The following is a 19101-nucleotide window of genomic DNA, read 5'->3' as shown; positions in this document are numbered from 1 at the left end:
TGTCTGAAAAGCCATGGTATTGCAGCAATAAGAACTTTTACAAAATCACATTAAAGTTATTTTAGACTATGTCACTTTAAAGTCATAAACCTGGCCTTTCGAGGCTTAATTAAATTAAAAACACTTGGAGACATAACCTTTAAAAGATAATGGGATAAGAGCTATTGCATTGGATGGATCTATTCCTTTATGTATTTTGTACACACATATGTATTTCCTTTTTTTATTTTTTTTTTTACAAGATTTTATTTCTTAGTAATCTCTATACCCAAGGTGGGGCTCAAACCCACACAGCCCTGAGATCAAGAGTCACATGCTTCTCTGGTGCCCCATGTATTTCCTATTTTACTTTATACATTTATCTTTTTAGTTGCCTGTGAAAACAACAGTCTCTGAAGATTTTATTATATCATGATGTTTTATAAAATTAATTTATATAGACTAATAGTCACTATATAAATAAACTGGTTTTACTCAGTTCTGTTATTTTTACATTGTGTAATAAATTTGCCTTTCCATCTTTTAAAAAAGGCCCAGAGTACTTTCATGGTAGATTTTTATTTGTGTGGAGACCACCTTTTAATGACAGAACAGCAGCTCACGAAGTTAGTTTTTGCCACTTTTATTTAACATTAAAGTGCTTTTTATGGAAGACCCATTTGAAAGTGACTTTTTTTTCCTGATCCCAATACAACAATAATTTAAGATTATTATATTATAATTTGCCTCACAGACTACACTTAGATTGAGAAAATGTCAGTGATGGTGGTAAGACGAAAATAATAAAATAATCAATTGCAGAGTAGGGAAATGACGATTAATTTAACAGAGAATCAACTACTTTGCAACTTAAAAGGAACCGACAAGGAGAGTCTTAAAGAATTATAAAGGAAAACTTTGTTCCTGAGTGTGAATGATGCTAAAATTTTAGGTGTCTAAAATGAGTGATTAAAGCAAGTCAATTTCCACGCAAAAAATTATTCTAAGTTTTATTATTTCTAAAATATCTAGTAATCAGTTTTGGAAAAATGTACAATCATTTCATTTATAAAGGGAAGGCTCTTTTAAACACCTCTGACATTGAGAGATGAACACATCTTTTAGGAAATTTGAAGTAAGTCAGTTTGACATTCGCATGGAAGTCATTTTCCCTTAAATATTATCTCACCCATTTGTGAAGTGTACTGTAATCACATTGCAGACAGTCCTTTAGATGTGGAAGTTAGAAGTGGGAATTTGACAGCTAGAGGATGGGGCCTGGGGAGACACAAGGAAGTAAAAAGTTTGTTTCACTCTTTGCAAATATATCATTCTCATTTGTATTTCTGTTTCAATAATGTGAAATAAAATCACCTAAAAAATAATAGAATAGCAAGTAAACCTTTATATTTAGTTTTAAGGATGAAAGTGATCTTACCGATGGTAGTTTCATATATGTGAGGTGTATTCTCTTGTGTTTATAGGTTTTCTCAAATGGTCATTTCACTAGCAGTCTTTTGAAAACTTAAGAGCATCATAAAGTTCATACTAATAAATTATGGATTTAATCAGCATGAAATGTGTTATGAAAGGACGGGTTTTATGGAGATTTTTGCCTTTTTTTCTAAATACCAAGTCTTTTAATGTTCAACTTGACTTTTATGTGTTTTTGAGGTTTTAGGACATTTAATTTACTACATGGTTTGCTTTTGAATACGGTCAGCTCTCAGTAAACCAATTTTTGAATTATTTATTATTTATAGAGCAATTTTAATTTTAGGCTAGATTTTTCCCTCCCTCCCCATGGTCTTTTCATATGTGTGTCCTTTAGGAAGGGAAAACGGATTATAATGTCTACCCAAATAAACAATCCAAATGTGAGTCTGATACACAGGAGGAAAAAAGGAAGCCTAAACGTGTAAAGCATTCTAAAACGAGATTATTTGTGAATCGTGCATTCTCCCACGTCATGAGAATGGCTGAAGGTTGGCTGTATTTAGAGACTGCGGTTAAATACTGTGCCTTGTAGTGACTTTCTATAAAGTATAAAATGACCTCCTTTAAATATTGAAAGGAAGACCAGAAAAATAGCAGTAAAAAAAAAAAAAAAGTGAAAGATCCTGATGTGCTTCTGACATATTTGTTACTTTATCTCTCCTGGAAGCTAAGCGAAGCCAGTCTATCAGCAACTGTGTCCACCTTTCTGAGGCTTTGCCTGCCACTAAAAGCGTCCCGCTCCTCCTTCACACCGTGAGCGCTCTCTTACCTGGTCTCTCTTACTCCTCTTGCTCTCACAGGCTGTCAGGTACTGTAATGCTGTCTCTTGTGTCCGTCAATGTCCCCGGGCTTCTCCTGCTTGCCGCTGGGCCTTGCTTCCTTTGTTAAGCACCCCCCCTAACCCCCCACCATGCATGCATGCCTGGCCGTTGCACTTTGCATTTATTTTCAATGAATATTAATCATTGTTTTTATGTAGTTAGATGTTTAGTAACAATCAGTCAAGAAGAATTTCTTTAACACCACTGGCCTTTGCTTTCCCAGTGAAGAATAATACAGGATTTTGTGGCCCATAGTTTTTAACAGAGATGACTGCCTCAGCGTGCCTTCTGTATAATGTCAGCAGAACAGAAGTTTTGAGCATGTTGGTGTCCGAATGCTTGCTATGCCTCCCTAAAGTGAAGAAACAGGAACATTCATGTAGGCAAGAGCTCCTTGGAATTAATAAATCATAATCATCTACAAAGTAATAATGTTTATGGAGAGTCGCACTGATTATTAAGATTCGAGTAAAAAAAGATGCTAAAAAGTGCTAATTTTCAAAACAAGGAAACATTGTTCTTGTGCTCAAGCCAATTAAAATTGAGTTTAGCCACATGTGGTTTGCACACAGTGTATTTTCTTGATTGTTAAGACAGGGACCAAAAGTGGTGATTTTTGGTACAGACCCCTCAACAATGGATCTACTTTCTCTACAGTGAATAATTAAGCCCATGTCCAGTTACTTTTCAATGATTCTATAATGAACTGAATCTTCATGCTAAAGAGGGACATGTTTTCATGTTCTTTTTATTTTCAGAAAGATGGTATTATAGATGAGTATTTATTTAGTATCAGAGATAGCCTCCCTGTGGCTTTCTGTGGCACTAAATCATGCCATACTGTGGTATAGCAAAGCAGAATCAAATCTTAATTTCCCTGATGAGTATGTAAGATATCATATTATTTAATTAGCAGAATATGAGGGAAGAAGTTCATTTTATTGAGACTAAGGAGTACATTTCTTAGAAAATACTTTTCTCTAGCAAATACCAAAGGTGAAACACAGTAGGAATGGTTAAAGGTCATCGGTCAGTTAAATTACTCATGAGCATTAACTACTTGATAATTTGGTTTTCAAAAAAGTTCTACTGCCTAAAGATGAGTAATAAAGCGTTTAAAGTAGTTTGCTTTCTATTTGGGTGATATACAGCTGCTATGCCCCAAAAGGAGTTCTTTCATGGTGGAAAGTTGTTTTTTTTTTTTTTTTTACAGTCCATTTTTTCCCCTTATTGTTCCCTTTCATAAAGTTTTCTACTAGTTTGTCCAGAATATTTTCTCACAAGAAACCTATTTCTGTTCGTAATCTCATTTTGGAAACTTTTTTCTCATTCACTGTTATATTTTAGTTTACTCAGTTTCTTGATTCCCATAAGTAGGTACATAGTTCCAACAGTAGTTAAATATGGTTTAAAACAGTCGTTCTTGGGGTGCCTGGGTGGCACAGCGGTTAAGCGTCTGCCTTCGGCTCAGGGCGTGATCCCGGCGTTATGGGATTGAGCCCCACATCAGGCTCCTCCGCTAGGAGCCTGCTTCTTCCTCTCCCACTCCCCCTGCTTGTGTTCCCTCTCTCGCTGGCTGTCTCTATCTCTGTCGAATAAATAAATAAAATCTTTAAAAAAAAAATAAAAAATAAATAAAACAGTTGTTCTCAACTGGGGATGATTTTGCCCCCCAGGGAACATTTGGCAGTGTCTAGAGACATGTAGTCACAGCTGGGGCAGCGCTCCTGGCATCTAGTGGGATGCTGCAGAACGGCCTCAGTGGCTGTGCAGACAGCCCCCTTGTGAAGAATTATCTGACCCCAAATATCAATAGTGCTGATGTTGGGAGACCCTGATTTGGAGTGAAATGAAGCAGGACGTGCTGAATCAGTATTTTCCTGCCTTTGCCGTCCTTATTTCTGGTTTTATAGCGCAAAGGGTAAAGGGACTTAGCAGTATAGTGGTATTGAGAACAATCTGCTATTCCCTGTGTTTCATCTGACAGCTGTGATAGTGAGCTCCTCCTTAGTCTGTTGCAGTTTTTTCTTTACTATTAAGGTGATGCCATTTTCCTTTGGGATTGTCCTGTCAAGAGACTAGGCCAAGAGCAGTGCACATCAATCCTGTCTTAGGTTGTACATTCTCACTGGTTGGCACACTAGAGTATTAAATTTGTGTTCCAATTTAAATCCTTGTTTGTTGGCATATCTTGATCACCTGTTGCTAAGTATAGATATAGGTAGATATATATCCACTTATCCATAGTATGCAGATACATTAACCCTGACTTTCTGGCCACAAGTTTTTCACTATAAAAATGATTGCTAATTTTGTTTTCATTTGTTAACATTTCTTGTTTTGTTTCTAGTCTATATGACTATACAACATGCCGAAATTGCTTTAAATAATATAAACAATGGAGAATTACTTACTTTCAGCCACTATTATATTTATTCTAGTCCCTTTATGACTCTTTTTTTTGGCATCAGACTTTTGGGAAAGTAATAACCACCTGTATTCCATTTATATGAATAGCTACATAAACTTTTGGGAGGTAGAACTGCAGTTTTGGTGATTTTCCTCCTTCTCCTTTGTGGGAACAATTCTTTCCAGCTGTTTTGCAATTTTAACTGCTTTTATGTTGGGACATTTATCAATCTGTACTGCTTATAGGCCATGCAGACGATAGATTTTATTTTTGTTTTAGGACCATTGTAATAGTAGTAATTAGAGGATCAATGATCTTCCCTCATTCTAAAAGAGACTCAGTGGTACCTAAGTGAAAGCCTCGTTCAGCTGCTTCTGCCTTTGGTTCTCAGGCTTTCAGGTAGTACCTGAGTATCAGGAAGTGCTTGTCAGGGTTTGGGCTGGCTCACAGTTGGACCTCATAAGAAACCTCAAGTGTTGAGTTGACTTACATCTCCTCTGCTTTTTATAGGGTCAAGTCGGTATCGTGTACCATGCTTTAAAAGGAAATTACACTATTAATTTTGCCTTTGCAATCCTGTATGAGGGGTAAATGGAATCCAGAATTTTGGTAATTGAAGAATAAGTCTCACTTTGTTTAATAAGATTGATTAAGGAAGCCTTAAATTAAAGAATGAGTGAAATTGCTTTGAAAAGTAGTCAGACGTCTGGAATAAATAGAAGTTTCTAAAGACACACTTAATTTAATCATGTGGATTTTTCTCTCAGTGGGAAAAAAAATGAAGTAATTCTAATTTGGTCATTTTCCTGGTGTTTTGAATGGAGCTTTAGAAAGCAATGATTTAGTAGTAGTGTTGTGTAACTTACACTATCAAGAAGCTAGAAGGTTAGTACTTTTAAAATTCAGGTTATTGGGTTAGCAACGCTTGAGAGAAAGTGAATGATTTGGTGAGCCTGAGATAGAAGTTAGCTCTTTGAAGTGATTCAAACAAATTATGTGATGCTCAAAACAGAATCCATTAGATCTACAAGAACGTGTAATGTAATTTTTATATAACTTAGATTGTTCATTTCTGTTTTGATTATCAGGTAATCCTGCATCTTGATGTTTGTATAGCAGGGTTAAAATGGTTTTAATTTGTTATGGAAAAGCAACTGCGCCAGCTAACACTGTGAAATGGGTGCAGCTTTAACAAGCAGCTTTCTTTAACACATATAAAAAGCCAGCAGAGGGAGCTCAAGAACTGTTTAAAGAAAAAAAGTATCAAGAAAATTTTTTGGTATTCATTCGTTCATTATGCAAGACATATATTGAATATATACTTAGCATAAAGTGTGAGAAAAAGCCAAGAAATATACATTTGCAAATCAGGAAATTGGGTTTTAATTGTGAGATAAGAATTTATTTTTCTGCACTCTATCACTTAATAGTCAACTGTAGGAGTAGCTCAGCGCACCAGTAGCACAGCAGCCCTAATGCACATTTGACATTGTGATTCTCCTCTTCCTTCCCACCCTCATCATGGATGCCCCCATCCTTACCACTTCCGGCGATTTCTGCGGGCTTGGACTTGCTCCATCTGAGAAGTCCCTACCAACAGTTTTACAAAAACAAAACTGTAAAGCTGCATTAGGCCAGTCTGTTGGGAAGGCACACCAGCTGGTGATAGTAGGCTCTTCGCCCGTCTGTTGTGTTAAGGACCAGGGGGGACACTCAAATTTGGAAGCCGTGGTGTTGTGGCCATCCTGTATCCCACCAGATGGCGATGTTCTTTATCTTTAAAAAGATGCTGCTAGTGTTGGCCTTGCTCTTATTTGTTTTTCTGCTCCTAGCCCAGAAATCAACATCTACCAGTTTTTGGCATCAAGTTTAAGTGAATAAAACCCGCTCTTCCCACGGTCTGTAAAAACTGGCACTTGCCAATTATTTTTTAGAGAATTAGGAAGCTCTTGGGCTCCCTCTACTGATATTAGATTAACAAGTAGGTTCATTAACAAGTATAAACACTACCCAGAAGGTTTCGGTGTCTTGCATAATTAGAATAAACGATGAATGAAGACAACCAGAAGGGGCTGGTCCCATGGTATCATCTGGCTTCTGTTGCCTAATACCAAAGAGCCTAGCTGCAGACCTGTGAAAAGGGCCTAGTCTGTGGGGACGTGTGGGGAGATCACAGATATGTACACATGTCTTGTGTCTCTCTGCGGGAAAACAAACAGTTCTTGGCTATTCAAGAGAAGAGAAGGGCAAAGACAACCTGGAAAAGACGGCCTGTGTGTTCTTGCTACCTTGGCCTTTGTTTGCTTGTGCCCTAAGTTCAGCTTCCTGTGAGTGTCTAAATTTAGACTGTGGCCTGGTACTCTGAATTATAAGTGAAGCATCACACAAATTTCATCGTTTTGAAGTCTCATAACTTGTATAAGTGTACTTTAAAATGTAATTTTTATTTGAATAGTAAAAATAAAGCAGCAACCCTTTGTTCAAGTCCGGTGTCTTATATTTAGAATCTTCCCATATACAGCTTCTTGATTAGGGAGAGCCAACGCTTTGGCTTGTCTTCAGAGTAAAGGATTAGACTGAGGGTGGCACATGAGCACCCAACCTCATTTCAGGGGAGGAAGTGGGTAACACTGCCAGGTAAGATTATACGGGCTGAATTTGATCTGTCTCTTTTTAGAAGGAGTGAAACTTCAGCTAATTAAAATTTTTGGGAAATATGTTCTACCTCTATAGACAAAGTTTCATGGCTCTGTGAGTGAGTGTGGAGTCTTCTGAGGGCTGCGTTGGTGGGGTTCATATGCAGGAGCACATGGCAAGTCCTGTAGGAGGGGTGTCCAGGCAGCACGGGAGGCAGGAAGGCAGGCAGGAACAGGTCTGAGGTTGGCATGGAGGAGTGAACAGCCGAAGGGAGAGAGCAGCAGGTGCAGGTGGGCTACGATTGCTTGAGACTGAAGTGACTGAGAGATCCAGTGGGGGGTCACATCTGTGGGGTAAGGCCAGGGGGATCCCTGTATTCACTGTGAAGAGCACGGGCTTGACTGTACAGTGATGGTGCAGGCAGCTCTTTATTTTAGAGGGATCTCTCTGGAGCCACATAGAGAATAGAGAACTCATTCTCTAGGAGAATAGAGTTTGTAATAATGCTAGCTGATATTATCCAGTGGTCAGTACTCATCTGTAGTTTTCTAAAATTTTATGGCACTTATGTATTGATTCTCTAAAAATACCAGTGGATCATTTTTGTACTTTAGTAATTAATTCAACATCACATTTGGTGGCATAAGCTATTAAGTAATTATAGTATTTTATTTTGGACAGTTGTGGATTTATCTGTTAAAAGGAATAATAGAGTTGAAATTCCCATTTCCTAGAGAGGGGTATGTGTGTGTGACTTTCTACTCTCCTCAAATGTAAATTACCTATTCCGTGTATCTCCTTGTTCTCTCATTCCTTGGCATGCCTGAAATTCCAAGTGACTTTTACAGTTCTCAACCATTTCTGCAGCTTTTTCTCTTTTTTTTCCCTTCACTTTGAAAAACAAAATGCTTTGCCCTACTTAAAATGTATTCTTGCAGTGGAGTATTACTGTTAACAAGTATAGAAAACTTTACAATGTATATTCACATTATCTTACTGTATAATTTTGGGGGGAGGAAGTATCTAAAACTACATTTTTAAAATCATTTGGTTCAAGTGGTGAAATTATTTTTAACTTGAAACACATCTCCGTATGTTTTTGTGTTCATGCCCACAGAAGTGGAAGAATGTCAGCAGTCAGAAAATGCACCTGCAGCCGAATCTGGCTGCCTGGTGGCGGAGCAGCAGCACATCTCGCGGAGCAGCAGCACGCCGGACGTCACTGAGCCACTGTGCTCAGATTCTCCTCAGGGTACGGAGTAGCTGTAGTTCCTAACACAGGACTGCAGATCCTGGCTGGGAAGGAGCTCTATATGTAGAACGCCGGATTGCATTCTACATTTATTCTAACCCTACTTCATTTATTTTAAGTTGATTGTATCCTTTTTAGGTTGATTGCAAGGATGTCACTTCTGGCAATGCAATATTTTTACTGTTTAATATATTTATCTAAATTATATATAGTTAGGTGTACGTCTTTTAAGAGTAGCCTGTTTGAGGACTGGAGAGAAGTCCAGAGGGGCTGCAGTAGGTGGGAAGCAGAGAATGCTGCACCACAGGCTCAGGGAGAGCAGCAAAGTTAGGGGGAGGCATGGCAGGGGCATGTGGGAAAGGGCTGTTGGGGGGAGCCGTAAGAGTTGACCATGAGCATGGAGGGCTGGCCAGACTTGTGAGAAAGTTTATTAGCAGCTTGGGGACTCTGCTGAGGTTGAAAACAATAACCTGTGATAACATGCATCTACACGGTGTCTGCGACACCTTTCAGCAACAGCAGGGCGTGGAAAGCAGAGTCAGATGGCTAGACTTGTAAACAGCGGACACCATGTTTGTCAGGGAAAGCGCATGTTTCAGTGGTGGCTGGTGCCAGTGAGGGTGCTTATCATTTAGTTCTGGTTTCATTGGTTAAGTAAGAAATAAACCAGCTTCTTTATCAACAAGATATCGCATAGTCTCATCAAAAGAGTAGGCAAGTGTTCCCTCTTAGAAATCTTGAAATAAGAAAATACAATTAAGAAGTAACTTGAGAGATGTATTATCTGAAAGATTTTCTGTTCTCCAAAAGGTTTTGTGTAAGACTGTTGTGATTTTTTTTCCCCTCTGAAATATTTGGTAGAATCCACCAGTTGCCTAAAGTTTTCTTCTAGGAAGATTTTAAAATACCATTCAAATTTATAAGTCATCTTAAGACTATTAAGATTTTCCTTTTCCTATTTTGATTCAGATTAAGATGTGTTTTTCTAGGAGTTTGTTCCATTGATGTATTTTTTTTTCAAATTTATTGGCCTCTTATGAGCCCATCTGAATGTTTATAGACTTTGTAGCGATATTCCCTTTTTTATTACTGATACTGGTTATTTTTGCTTTCTCTCCCCGGTCTTTATTCTTGAGTAATACTGAGCCACCATACTACTCTATTTTCCTCTCAGCTTACCTGGCCAACTCAGGTAGCTTTCCTCTGAGATCACTTTCTGAAGGCCCCCAGGAGAGGTCTTGTTGCCCTCCCTTGTGCTAACATAATGTGCTAAGCGGACTTGTTGGCTACAGTGAATAGCATTCAGTCCACTCTCTTAAAAGTGCTCTGTGGATCAAAGATTCTATAAAGTAGACTTGACCCATAGGCTACCAGTTTGCCAGATCTGTAACTCCTGTTTTATACATATCTTAGGATATCTAAATTTGATTAATTACTTGTATATGAAGATCTTTTTCTAATTTTATCATCTGAAATTTTATTTTGTAAATTTTTCCCCAAAATCCCTAGGTCAAAAGGTAGAAAGTGTACAGACTTGGAGTTCTTCAGAGCCCAGGCCTATTCAAGAAAATAAAGGACACGTGAAGAAAGAACATGAAGGAATAACAGTAAGATATTTTCAGACTGTATCAGTTTGTTATTAAAAACAAGCATATAAATTATTAGCAAAATAAATAAATTTATTAGTGGCAGCAATACCTTCTTTTAAAACATTTCTCCCTTTAGATGGGTTATTGGCTGTTGGTTATTGGCGATTGGTGATTGATTATTGAGATCTCTTAAAGGCTTGCTTGCTTTTTGTATAAAATTACAAAAATAGAAAAAGATTAACATGAAAATGGAATTTACCTTCTGGCCTGTACATAGCACTCTATATTTTTAAGCAGGTATCCTTGCCTGTCAAACATATTCAGATTCCCTATTCCTGATAACTGCTTTAGGTAGTATGCTCCACCTGACATGAGTTGCTACATAAGTGAGTTTTTACAAAGATCAGTTATGATTTCTTTTTTAGAAAAATGTAAAATAGCATTTATTGGTTTTTTTTAGACCAAATATAAAGTATAAAGAAGAAAATTAAAAAGTAGCCCATATCTCATGCATGCAGGTAATTCCTGCTTAGTCATTTAAAAGAAAATATTTAGTATCTATTAATGGAAAACTCAAACATCACAGGAAGGTGCAAAATAAACAGAGAAAGCCTCTCACTAGTCCTCCCTGCCTAGAAGATAACCAGTGTTAAGTTTTTCTGTCTTTATTTTTTAAAATGGCATATACCAGTTTATGTATGTATGTATATTTTGTATATATGTGTATGTATATTTCAACGATATATGTATATTTCATACATATATTTCAACAATCAGATAAATCCCTACATACCCACCACCCAGTTTAAGAACTAGAATTTTTCCAGTGCTGTAGCTTTGGCCTGTAGGTACCTCCCTTGTCCCCTCAGAGAGCAGCATTATGTTGGCTTTGTGTTTATATTGTCCTTTCTTTGCTCTGTAGTTTTGCTCTATGTGTATGTATTTCCAAACAATATATTTTCTAGTTTTCCTTATTTTTAAATTTTATTAAAGTGATATTATTGCTTTGTTTACTCAGTTATGTATTTTTAAGATTTATCAACACTGTGGCATGTAGCCTGTTTTCTCTGCTGTATGACAATCCACTGTGAATACGCCACAATTTATTTTTCCATACTCTTGTTGATGGACGTTTAGGCTGTTTCAACTTGTTTTTAATGACAGATGCAGCTATATATACTATTGTATTTGTTTCAAGATCTACATGTTTAAGATTTTCTTTATAGTGACTAGGAATGGAATTAATGAGACATAAAGTATAAGAATGTTCTTTACAAGAGAATGCATGTTTTCCGAAGTGATTACACCACTTATATTTCTGTCAGCAATGTGTTAAGAGTTCCCATTCATCCACATCAACACTTGCTATTGTCAGATTTAAAAATTTTTATGAGTCAGATGGGTGAAAGTAAGGGATCTCATTTTATTTTGCATTTCTCAGATTACCAATAATCTTTAAAATCTTTCCACATGTCGATTGACCATGTGTGTTTCATGTGATGTCTTTGCCATTTTCCTATTGATTTTTTTTTGTCTTTTTCTCTTTTATTTTTACTAATTCTTTATACAGTCTAAGACTGATCCTATTTTGGTTATATTTCTGACAAATAACCTTTTTCCAGTGTGTGGCTTAACTTTTCACTCTCTCAAGGTCTGTTGATGAACAGAAGTTCTTAATTTTGGTACTTTTGTTAACCATTTTTATGGTTAGGTTTTATGAAAATCTTAAAATGTCAACTCTACAAGCATAAGAATATAAGTGTTTCAGTTTTGCTCTACACATTTAGGTCTTTCATCCATCTGGAATTGATTCTTGTTTATGGAGTGAGGTAGGATCTAATTTTATTTTATTTTTTTTCACATGGATAACCACTTGTCCTAGGTCCCATTTATTGAATTCATTTTTCCTTCATTGATCTGAAATGACACCTTTCTCTCATATATACTTATCTTGACTCATTGGTTACTTTGTCTCTCTACACAGTAGTATAACATCTTAATTACTGTTGTTCCCCTATTTCTTTCTCCCTTCGTCCCACCTTCTATTGAAGGCTATTTTTCTACTATCTTTTGTCTTTCATTGTTGCTATTGAAAGTTCTTCTGACCAGTCTGTCTAGTTGTTGTTCTTTGCTGTTCTTTGTCCTTGTCCTTCAGTCTTCCTGCATTATATTATATGGGCATTTTCTTTTAGTTTATATATTTGTTCTTTTTGTATATGCTATATGCCATGCATCTGTGAATGCTTGTTCTTCCATTGTTTTTGGAAAATTCCTGATAATCATTTCTTCAAATATTGCCTCTTTTTTGTTCTTTCAGCTCTTTTTTTCTGGAATTTTGAGTAGAAATACATTTAGGCCTTCTTACTTTACCTTCCATGTTCTTGTCTCCTTTCATATTTTCTACTCTTCTTGGCCCTCTTCTACATTCTGGGTAATTCATCAGATCTGTCTTTCATTCAGTTCGATAGTTCTCTCTACTCATATGGAGTTGGCTGTTTAATACTTCCACTGAGTATTTTAGTTCAACAATTATAGCTATTGCTTCTGAAAGTTCAGGTTAATTCTTTTCAAGCATTTCTTGTAATTTCTAATAATCTCTTGTTGCTTGCTCACTTTTGTGATTCCCATCTTTTATTCCTTTAAAATAGTCACAAATTACAATTCTAAATTCTCTTTCTGATTACCTGAAATCCTTAGGGTTTGGGGTAGGGTCTAAGTCTGATATTTGTTTTTTTCTGAGACTCTTGTACATGATGATTTATTTCTTTGGGTGTTTGGTGATCATTGATTGTGAGTGTCCTAGCTGATGGGTCTTAATCTACAGAAAACCTGGATGTCTGAAGTGATGGAGGTTCACCAGGACAACACGTGCATTTGTTTCTTCCAGGAACCAAGGAGTGCTACTTTAATCCTGGACTCTCAGTCTTTTTGCCACTAGCAGTGGTAATACTAGATTTACCCTTATGGCAGCCCTGTTTCACTACTGTGGTTTCTGCTCACTTTGTTGGGAGGGAGTATGGATCACTAGGAGGTCTGTTCTGCTTTCTGTGAGCCTGAGATTTTGATGTAAAATTTAGTTCTATAGCTGGAGGAAATTCCATGTGAGAAGTGCTCACATTCTGCTTTTTAGTTAAGAAAAGATTCTGGATATATCTCTATTATCACATTAGGCATATATCATCCTTCTTTAAGGCTGGGTAATATTTTTTCATGTGGTGTTAGTCTTCTGAATATTTCATCCATGACCGACTTCTGTGTTTTAGCTTCATAATTATTCTGTCTTTTAATTATACATCTCAGCCCCTCCTTTTCATTTGTTTGCTTGTTTAGTAGTCTTCCCTTTAGTTGGCTCATTGAACCCCAGGTTTTTTATACACTTTGCCCTGGAAGACCTTAAATGTTACTTCTTCATTCCTGACTTTCTCCTCTATCTCACTAGTCCTGGAGTTTTGTTGCCCACTTAAAATACATTTGCTTTGGATATTTAGCACAAAGATGAAAATTAAAACATCAGAAGTCTTCTTAAGTTCCTTTGTTCTTATGCTTCCTCCCTTCCTTCTTTCCTTCCTCCCATCCTTCCTACCTTCTTTTCTCCTTCCTTCCTTCCTTCCTTCCTTCCTTCCTTCCTTCCTTCCTTCCTTCCTTCCTTCGTCACCATCGTTCTCATGGTCCCCTAGATTCATATCCTTTTGTGATTTAATTTTCCTCCACTCCCATATACAGCTCTCATATAGGCTCTTGTCTGTCATTCTACAGCATTTTATTTGTCTTTTCTTCTCCTTTTCCACCGTCAAAAGCCTTATCCTCTCATTCCTTAATCACTGTAACAGTTCCATAGCAATTTTCTTCTTAATTTTAATCTATCCCACAGATAACTACTAGACTCATCTTTCTGGTTGTATTTTTAATCACAGTAAACCATTGTCTGGAACATACAGTTGCTCATTTTGTCAGTATTGGGTTGAAATTTGTAAGCCTGATGTTGAAGGCCAGTTGGCAGCTACCTCTTTTAGAAGGTGGTCTGCATTTTCTTCTTAACATTTTCCTTCTTCACCTGACTGCCTTGCATGGCCTGCTATATAATCAGCTTCTTTTCCTGCACATAGAACTTGCTGATTACCACTCAGTGCTTCCTGCCTTGAATCCCCTCCTGCCTTCTCTCTACCACTTCATGTCTGTTGCCTTCTTGAACAGCTCTCCTGTAACTGTGAGCCAATTAAGGTAACACTTTATTCTGCATACCTTTTAGAGAGAGTTTAGTTGCATATTTTGCTTATGTACACTGTAATCATTTTGTGTAATGTGTATGTTTTGTCTCTCCAAGCAAGTTATAAATTTTAGAGGATACGGATTGCCTCCAAATGTTTTAGTCCTCTCTATTTAACACAGGGTTTAGTGTGGAGTGGTGCTCAGGAGAGTCTGTTGCACATTTAACAAGGAGGCACTAAGTGACCTTTAGATGTCTGGGTGGAGTTTACACCTTCCCTACCAGCACCTTCACCATTCCTGGGGAACTCAGACCTTCTGCAGAATTGGTTTCACTATGTATGTGTGCTCAAGCAGAGGTACAAATAAAACTTTAAATTATTTCCATAGAAACTGGCATCCCTTCTCAGTAGATCAATTTAATTGGATGTCACTTGACAAAGAAGAAGCCAAAAATTTCAGATCTTGAGTAATTTGTAATTCAATTATAGTAATTTGTGAACACATATCCTTCAAATGGAAAACATCATTCAATTTTTGTTGCTATTATTATTGTTTGTTTCTTTTTCTTTAGAAATGTGGACTAGAAACTTAACAGTCTCATAAAAATTAGAACTTTCCTGTAACAAATGCATTGTTTCTTTTTGTCTGAAGATCTTAGTTCGAAGAAGCAGCAGCCCTGCTGAATTGGATTTAAAAGATGATTTGCAGCAGACACAAGGAAAATGTAAGGAAAGACAGAAGAGTAAGTTCCAGGAAATGCAGTCTGTGTTCGTCCAACTTCAGAGTCGATCTATTTTGTTTTCTTCTACTCTCTGACTTGTATGGTATCTTATCCTTTGAAGAGACATGGTTGTGAAGTGGGACATTTTTATTCCTGGAATTCCAGAATTGATGGATGGTTAGTCCAATGTACAGTAAAAGAGATCTAGTCCATTATGTGTGCCATAGAGGCCTGTCCTTCCACCTTGGCCCTTTCTCCAGGTGAGGGGCACAAGCAAGGCCAATGGCTGGGTGAGCAAACAGACCCAGAAGGAAAAATGATCTTCCCCAGAAAGTTCCCACAGTCTGGGAGCAAAATGCTTCAGGAGTACATTGAAGTCAATGGTATAAGTATTTAAAAAATGAAATTTGATTCAAAGCTGTAGACATATTATGTACTGTATGTAAACTATGGCCCTAATAATCTGCTTCCCTGAAGTCAGCTGCCTGGCTGCCCCCTTCTCAGAAGCATAGTAAACAACTGCTGCAGATCTAGGGTGGTTTGGGTGGAGGCAGGGGAGCTCCTCTCAGGCTCCACTTTCAGACCCTGTTGGCTTGGAGTTCTGTGGCAGATGAAGTTACGGACCTGACAGGTTGGTTACTGGGGCAACTTTCAGTTTATCTAGTGGCTAGGACAACTTGCAGCTCTTGGCACGTGAAGAGAGGACAGCAGATTAGAAGCAGCAAGGCTGAGGGACTGTCAGCAGCAAATGCAAAGAGCAGACAGAAGAGTGAGCAGACAGGAAGGGTAGACACATAAAACTGTTAGGAAGTAGACAGAAGACTTGGAGGAGCAGACTGTCTAGGTCTGTTTTGTGTCAGACTAAATAACTCTATAAGACTTAATAGCCTTTGAAATCATCATTGTATTATGACAAATTAGAACTTTTTAGTGTTTAAAGGGGAGAATTTTTTTGGAGAAAATCTTTTGCAGTTGGACACCTCATCCCCCAGTGAGCCTGGATGATTCACTCTGGGTTATTCACTCTGGGTTTAGGTCTAAACATTGAGCTCAAGGTAAAAAGCATCCTTAGGCTCTTGTAGCAGGTAGAATGAACTTGCATTTGTGGTGAAAGGAATTCCCATCTTCTTCTTCCATCTGTGCCTATTTCGTAGTTGAGTAGGTTGCAGTAGAAAGCTGAAGGACTTGATGTAATCTTTTGGGGATATGGGATAACTGAATTGAAAACTCTCTTGAAAAGATTGTCACTTGGTGATATGTAGGGGAACTCATAATGACCATTAATGCCCTGCACCTGGGCGCTTTGTTCTGTTGTCCTCCACAATGTCAGCTTTTGAGCCCCTATCCCGCGAATGATTCCTGCTGTGTCAGCTATTTAGTTACTTTCATATTGGTAATTGGGAACATCCTGATTTTCAGCTATTTGTTATCTCAGACTGGTTCTTCCGTTGTGCCAGGTGAAAGTATCAGCAGTGACACAGCTCTGGGCTATAACAATGAGGCAGAGCTGTCCATGAACCCATGGCCAGCCTGTGAGGAAGATCCAGAACTGAACACTCCCACAGATGTTGTGACCGACTCTGATGCCCGCCATTGGTTACAACTGAGTCCCACCGATGCTTCAAACTTAACAGGTAACTGCATCTTTGAAAAAGAGGCACCCGTGTTACCACTTGGGAATCCCAGAGTTTCCCAGTTGCAAGAATTCTAGGAATCCTTTAGCACAATGATGATGGGGTGCTACCTCCAGCCAAATTGGTGTGGCAGCCCCAAACACCTGTTCATAATCAGTCCTGAATTCTCAGAGTCCTGTGTGGAGATGATCCTGAAACAGTGGTCAGACATGGGAGGAAGCAAGCCATGCTGACAACCACTGTCCACCATGGGAGGGAGTGGTGATACTCATGCCAAGCCTTTGCTCTCCCCACCCAGATTTGCTTGACTCTGAAAACAGAGAAGTGTGACTTATCCAACTCATGTGTATCACAAATCCAGAATAAGTCAAAGAGTCTGAATAGCTTATTGATTAATATTTTCTTTAATTTTTACAATAAAATGTTTGACACATACAAGGTAAGTTGTCACCTATATGTAAGTTATGGGCCATAGTAATAAAATGATCAGCATTGAGCCTACTACCCAACTTAAGAAATAGAATGGGTCCCACACCAGTGAAGTTCTCTCTAGACCCTTCTCAAGTCCCTTCCCTTCTTTGGTCATCCGGTCACCCTAGGTGTCCCAATTTATTCAATAATAATTCCCTTGATTTCTTTATAGTTTAACCACATATATCTGCATCTTCAAACCATGTATCATGTAATTTAGATTTTAGACTTCTAAAAAATGGTATCATATTCTGTGTTTTTTGCTACTTTTCTCCCCCGAGTGTTATATTTTTAAGATTCATGAATGGACTACAAGGGCAAACTTCCTGGACCTGCGTCTGGGCTTTGCCAACGAATTGTTGGGTGGCCTTGAGCAAGTTAATCTCTCTGTCAATTTCTTTTTTGTAAAATGTAGATAGTAATAGTCCCTACTATAGAGTCATTGGAGTAATAAATATATAAACACATAAGCCAGGTGCACAGAACCGTGCATGTGGAAGCACTCTGCAGTTTTAGCTATACACATGCACACAGGCGCGCGCGCGCACACACACACACACACACACACACACAAGTCCTTCCTGGCCCAGCATATTCATGCTTATGTGCAGATATATTTTAGGAGAACAACAACAAACTAGAAAGCACAAGTTGAGTAAAAAGTGTCATTAAAATGCTAAAAATGATTTTAAAATTATAAATAAAGGCTAAAATTTTGCCTTAGTTTTTTTTTTTAACCAAGCAAACTTTGGTTTTCATTAATTATTTTATAAAATTTAACCAATCTCTAGTGTTCTTGGAAATTGCTGATGTAGTAATATCAAAACTTCATAAAATTTATATAGAAAAATGGTGTCAAAAAAATCGTTTATCTATGAGCTAGATAAGACCAAGAAGTATGATCTTAATGTGTATTAAATGTGTGTATTTTAATTTAGAATAGATTCATGAACGAAGAAAAACAAACCATTTAACCATAAGTGAATGATGCATTGCCTTATAATACTGCAGTGCTGTCCTTAAAAGACAGTGGACATCTTTGGTTTATGTATTCAAAGCTGCCAATGGTAGAAGCTTTGCAGAGTCAGTGAGAAAATGATTGGCAAAATTCTCTGCTTAGTTTTATAAATTATTGGGTAGCAATTTATGCTTCTCAAATTTTTGATTCTTTTAAAAATGATTAAAATTCCTGATATATATAATGATATATAAAGATATGTAATAATTTTAAATAATAATACTGTAAATTTAAAAGGGATTTAACAGTTTACAAAGAATTTTGAGACATCTTCTCTGATTCTGTATGGTAAACAGGCCAAGTCTTATAAATACTGTTTCAGAAATGGAGAAACTGAGACACAGAAAAATCATACTGTCTGGCTAGAGAGTAATTTACCAGAGTGGGAACTGGCTTCCAAAGTACTTTGACTCCAGTGCAGCACTATGTCTGCTCCTTTCTACTGCGTTGCTGTTCAAATTACAACTGCAAACCCCTTTAAACTATTTGAGAATTATCTATACTTTTATGGAATAAATGGCTTCTTTGGGTCCAATATACAGATATCCAAAGGAAATCATCATCATATCACTGTCAAAGGCAATAGTGAATTTTCAGTAAGTTGAATGTACTTAATCAAGAACTAGCTTTAATTATTTTTATTGAAAAGAAAGAGAATTGGGTGCCTACTTCTTTTGTCCGTCCTTTGGGAAGATTAGTTTTGATCCCATTTCAGAGTATGCATGGGACAGGTCAATTTAATAAACTTGTGTGAGGTAATTTTATATGATGCACTCTATGTTGTGATTAACTCCTCCAAATACTTTGTTCTTCTTTGAAATACTAATATAGAGAATCAGTACACTCAGTTCAATAGTTCATCT

At 37.4% G+C, this 19101-nt stretch overlaps 1 protein-coding gene across 3 annotated transcripts in view; it reads left to right on the top strand.

The window, feature by feature from the left end:
• Window positions 1–19101, top strand: part of RALGAPA2 (Ral GTPase activating protein catalytic subunit alpha 2) — a 312880-nt gene that overhangs the window by 114922 nt on the left and 178857 nt on the right. Inside the window, exons 17-21 of one of the 3 annotated variants that reach the window (XM_087853775.1) lie at window positions 2144–2284; window positions 8462–8596; window positions 10106–10203; window positions 15046–15118; window positions 16573–16749. In XM_087853775.1, coding sequence (XP_087709901.1) covers window positions 2144–2284; window positions 8462–8596; window positions 10106–10203; window positions 15046–15118; window positions 16573–16749 — 624 coding nt within the window. Of the gene's footprint in view, window positions 1–2143; window positions 2285–8461; window positions 8597–10105; window positions 10204–15045; window positions 15137–16572; window positions 16750–19101 lie in introns of all 3 variants that reach the window. The other 2 variants (XM_087853774.1, XM_045809914.2) reach the window with 2 other exon arrangements.

This window comes from Ursus americanus, chromosome 22 (assembly GCF_024610735.1).
Source record: "Ursus americanus isolate L20-20 chromosome 22, mUrsAme1.1.p, whole genome shotgun sequence".
Lineage (NCBI taxonomy): Eukaryota > Metazoa > Chordata > Mammalia > Carnivora > Ursidae > Ursus > Ursus americanus.
The sequence above is the reverse complement of the archived record's forward strand: the minus strand, read 5'-3'. Positions and strand labels throughout refer to the sequence as shown.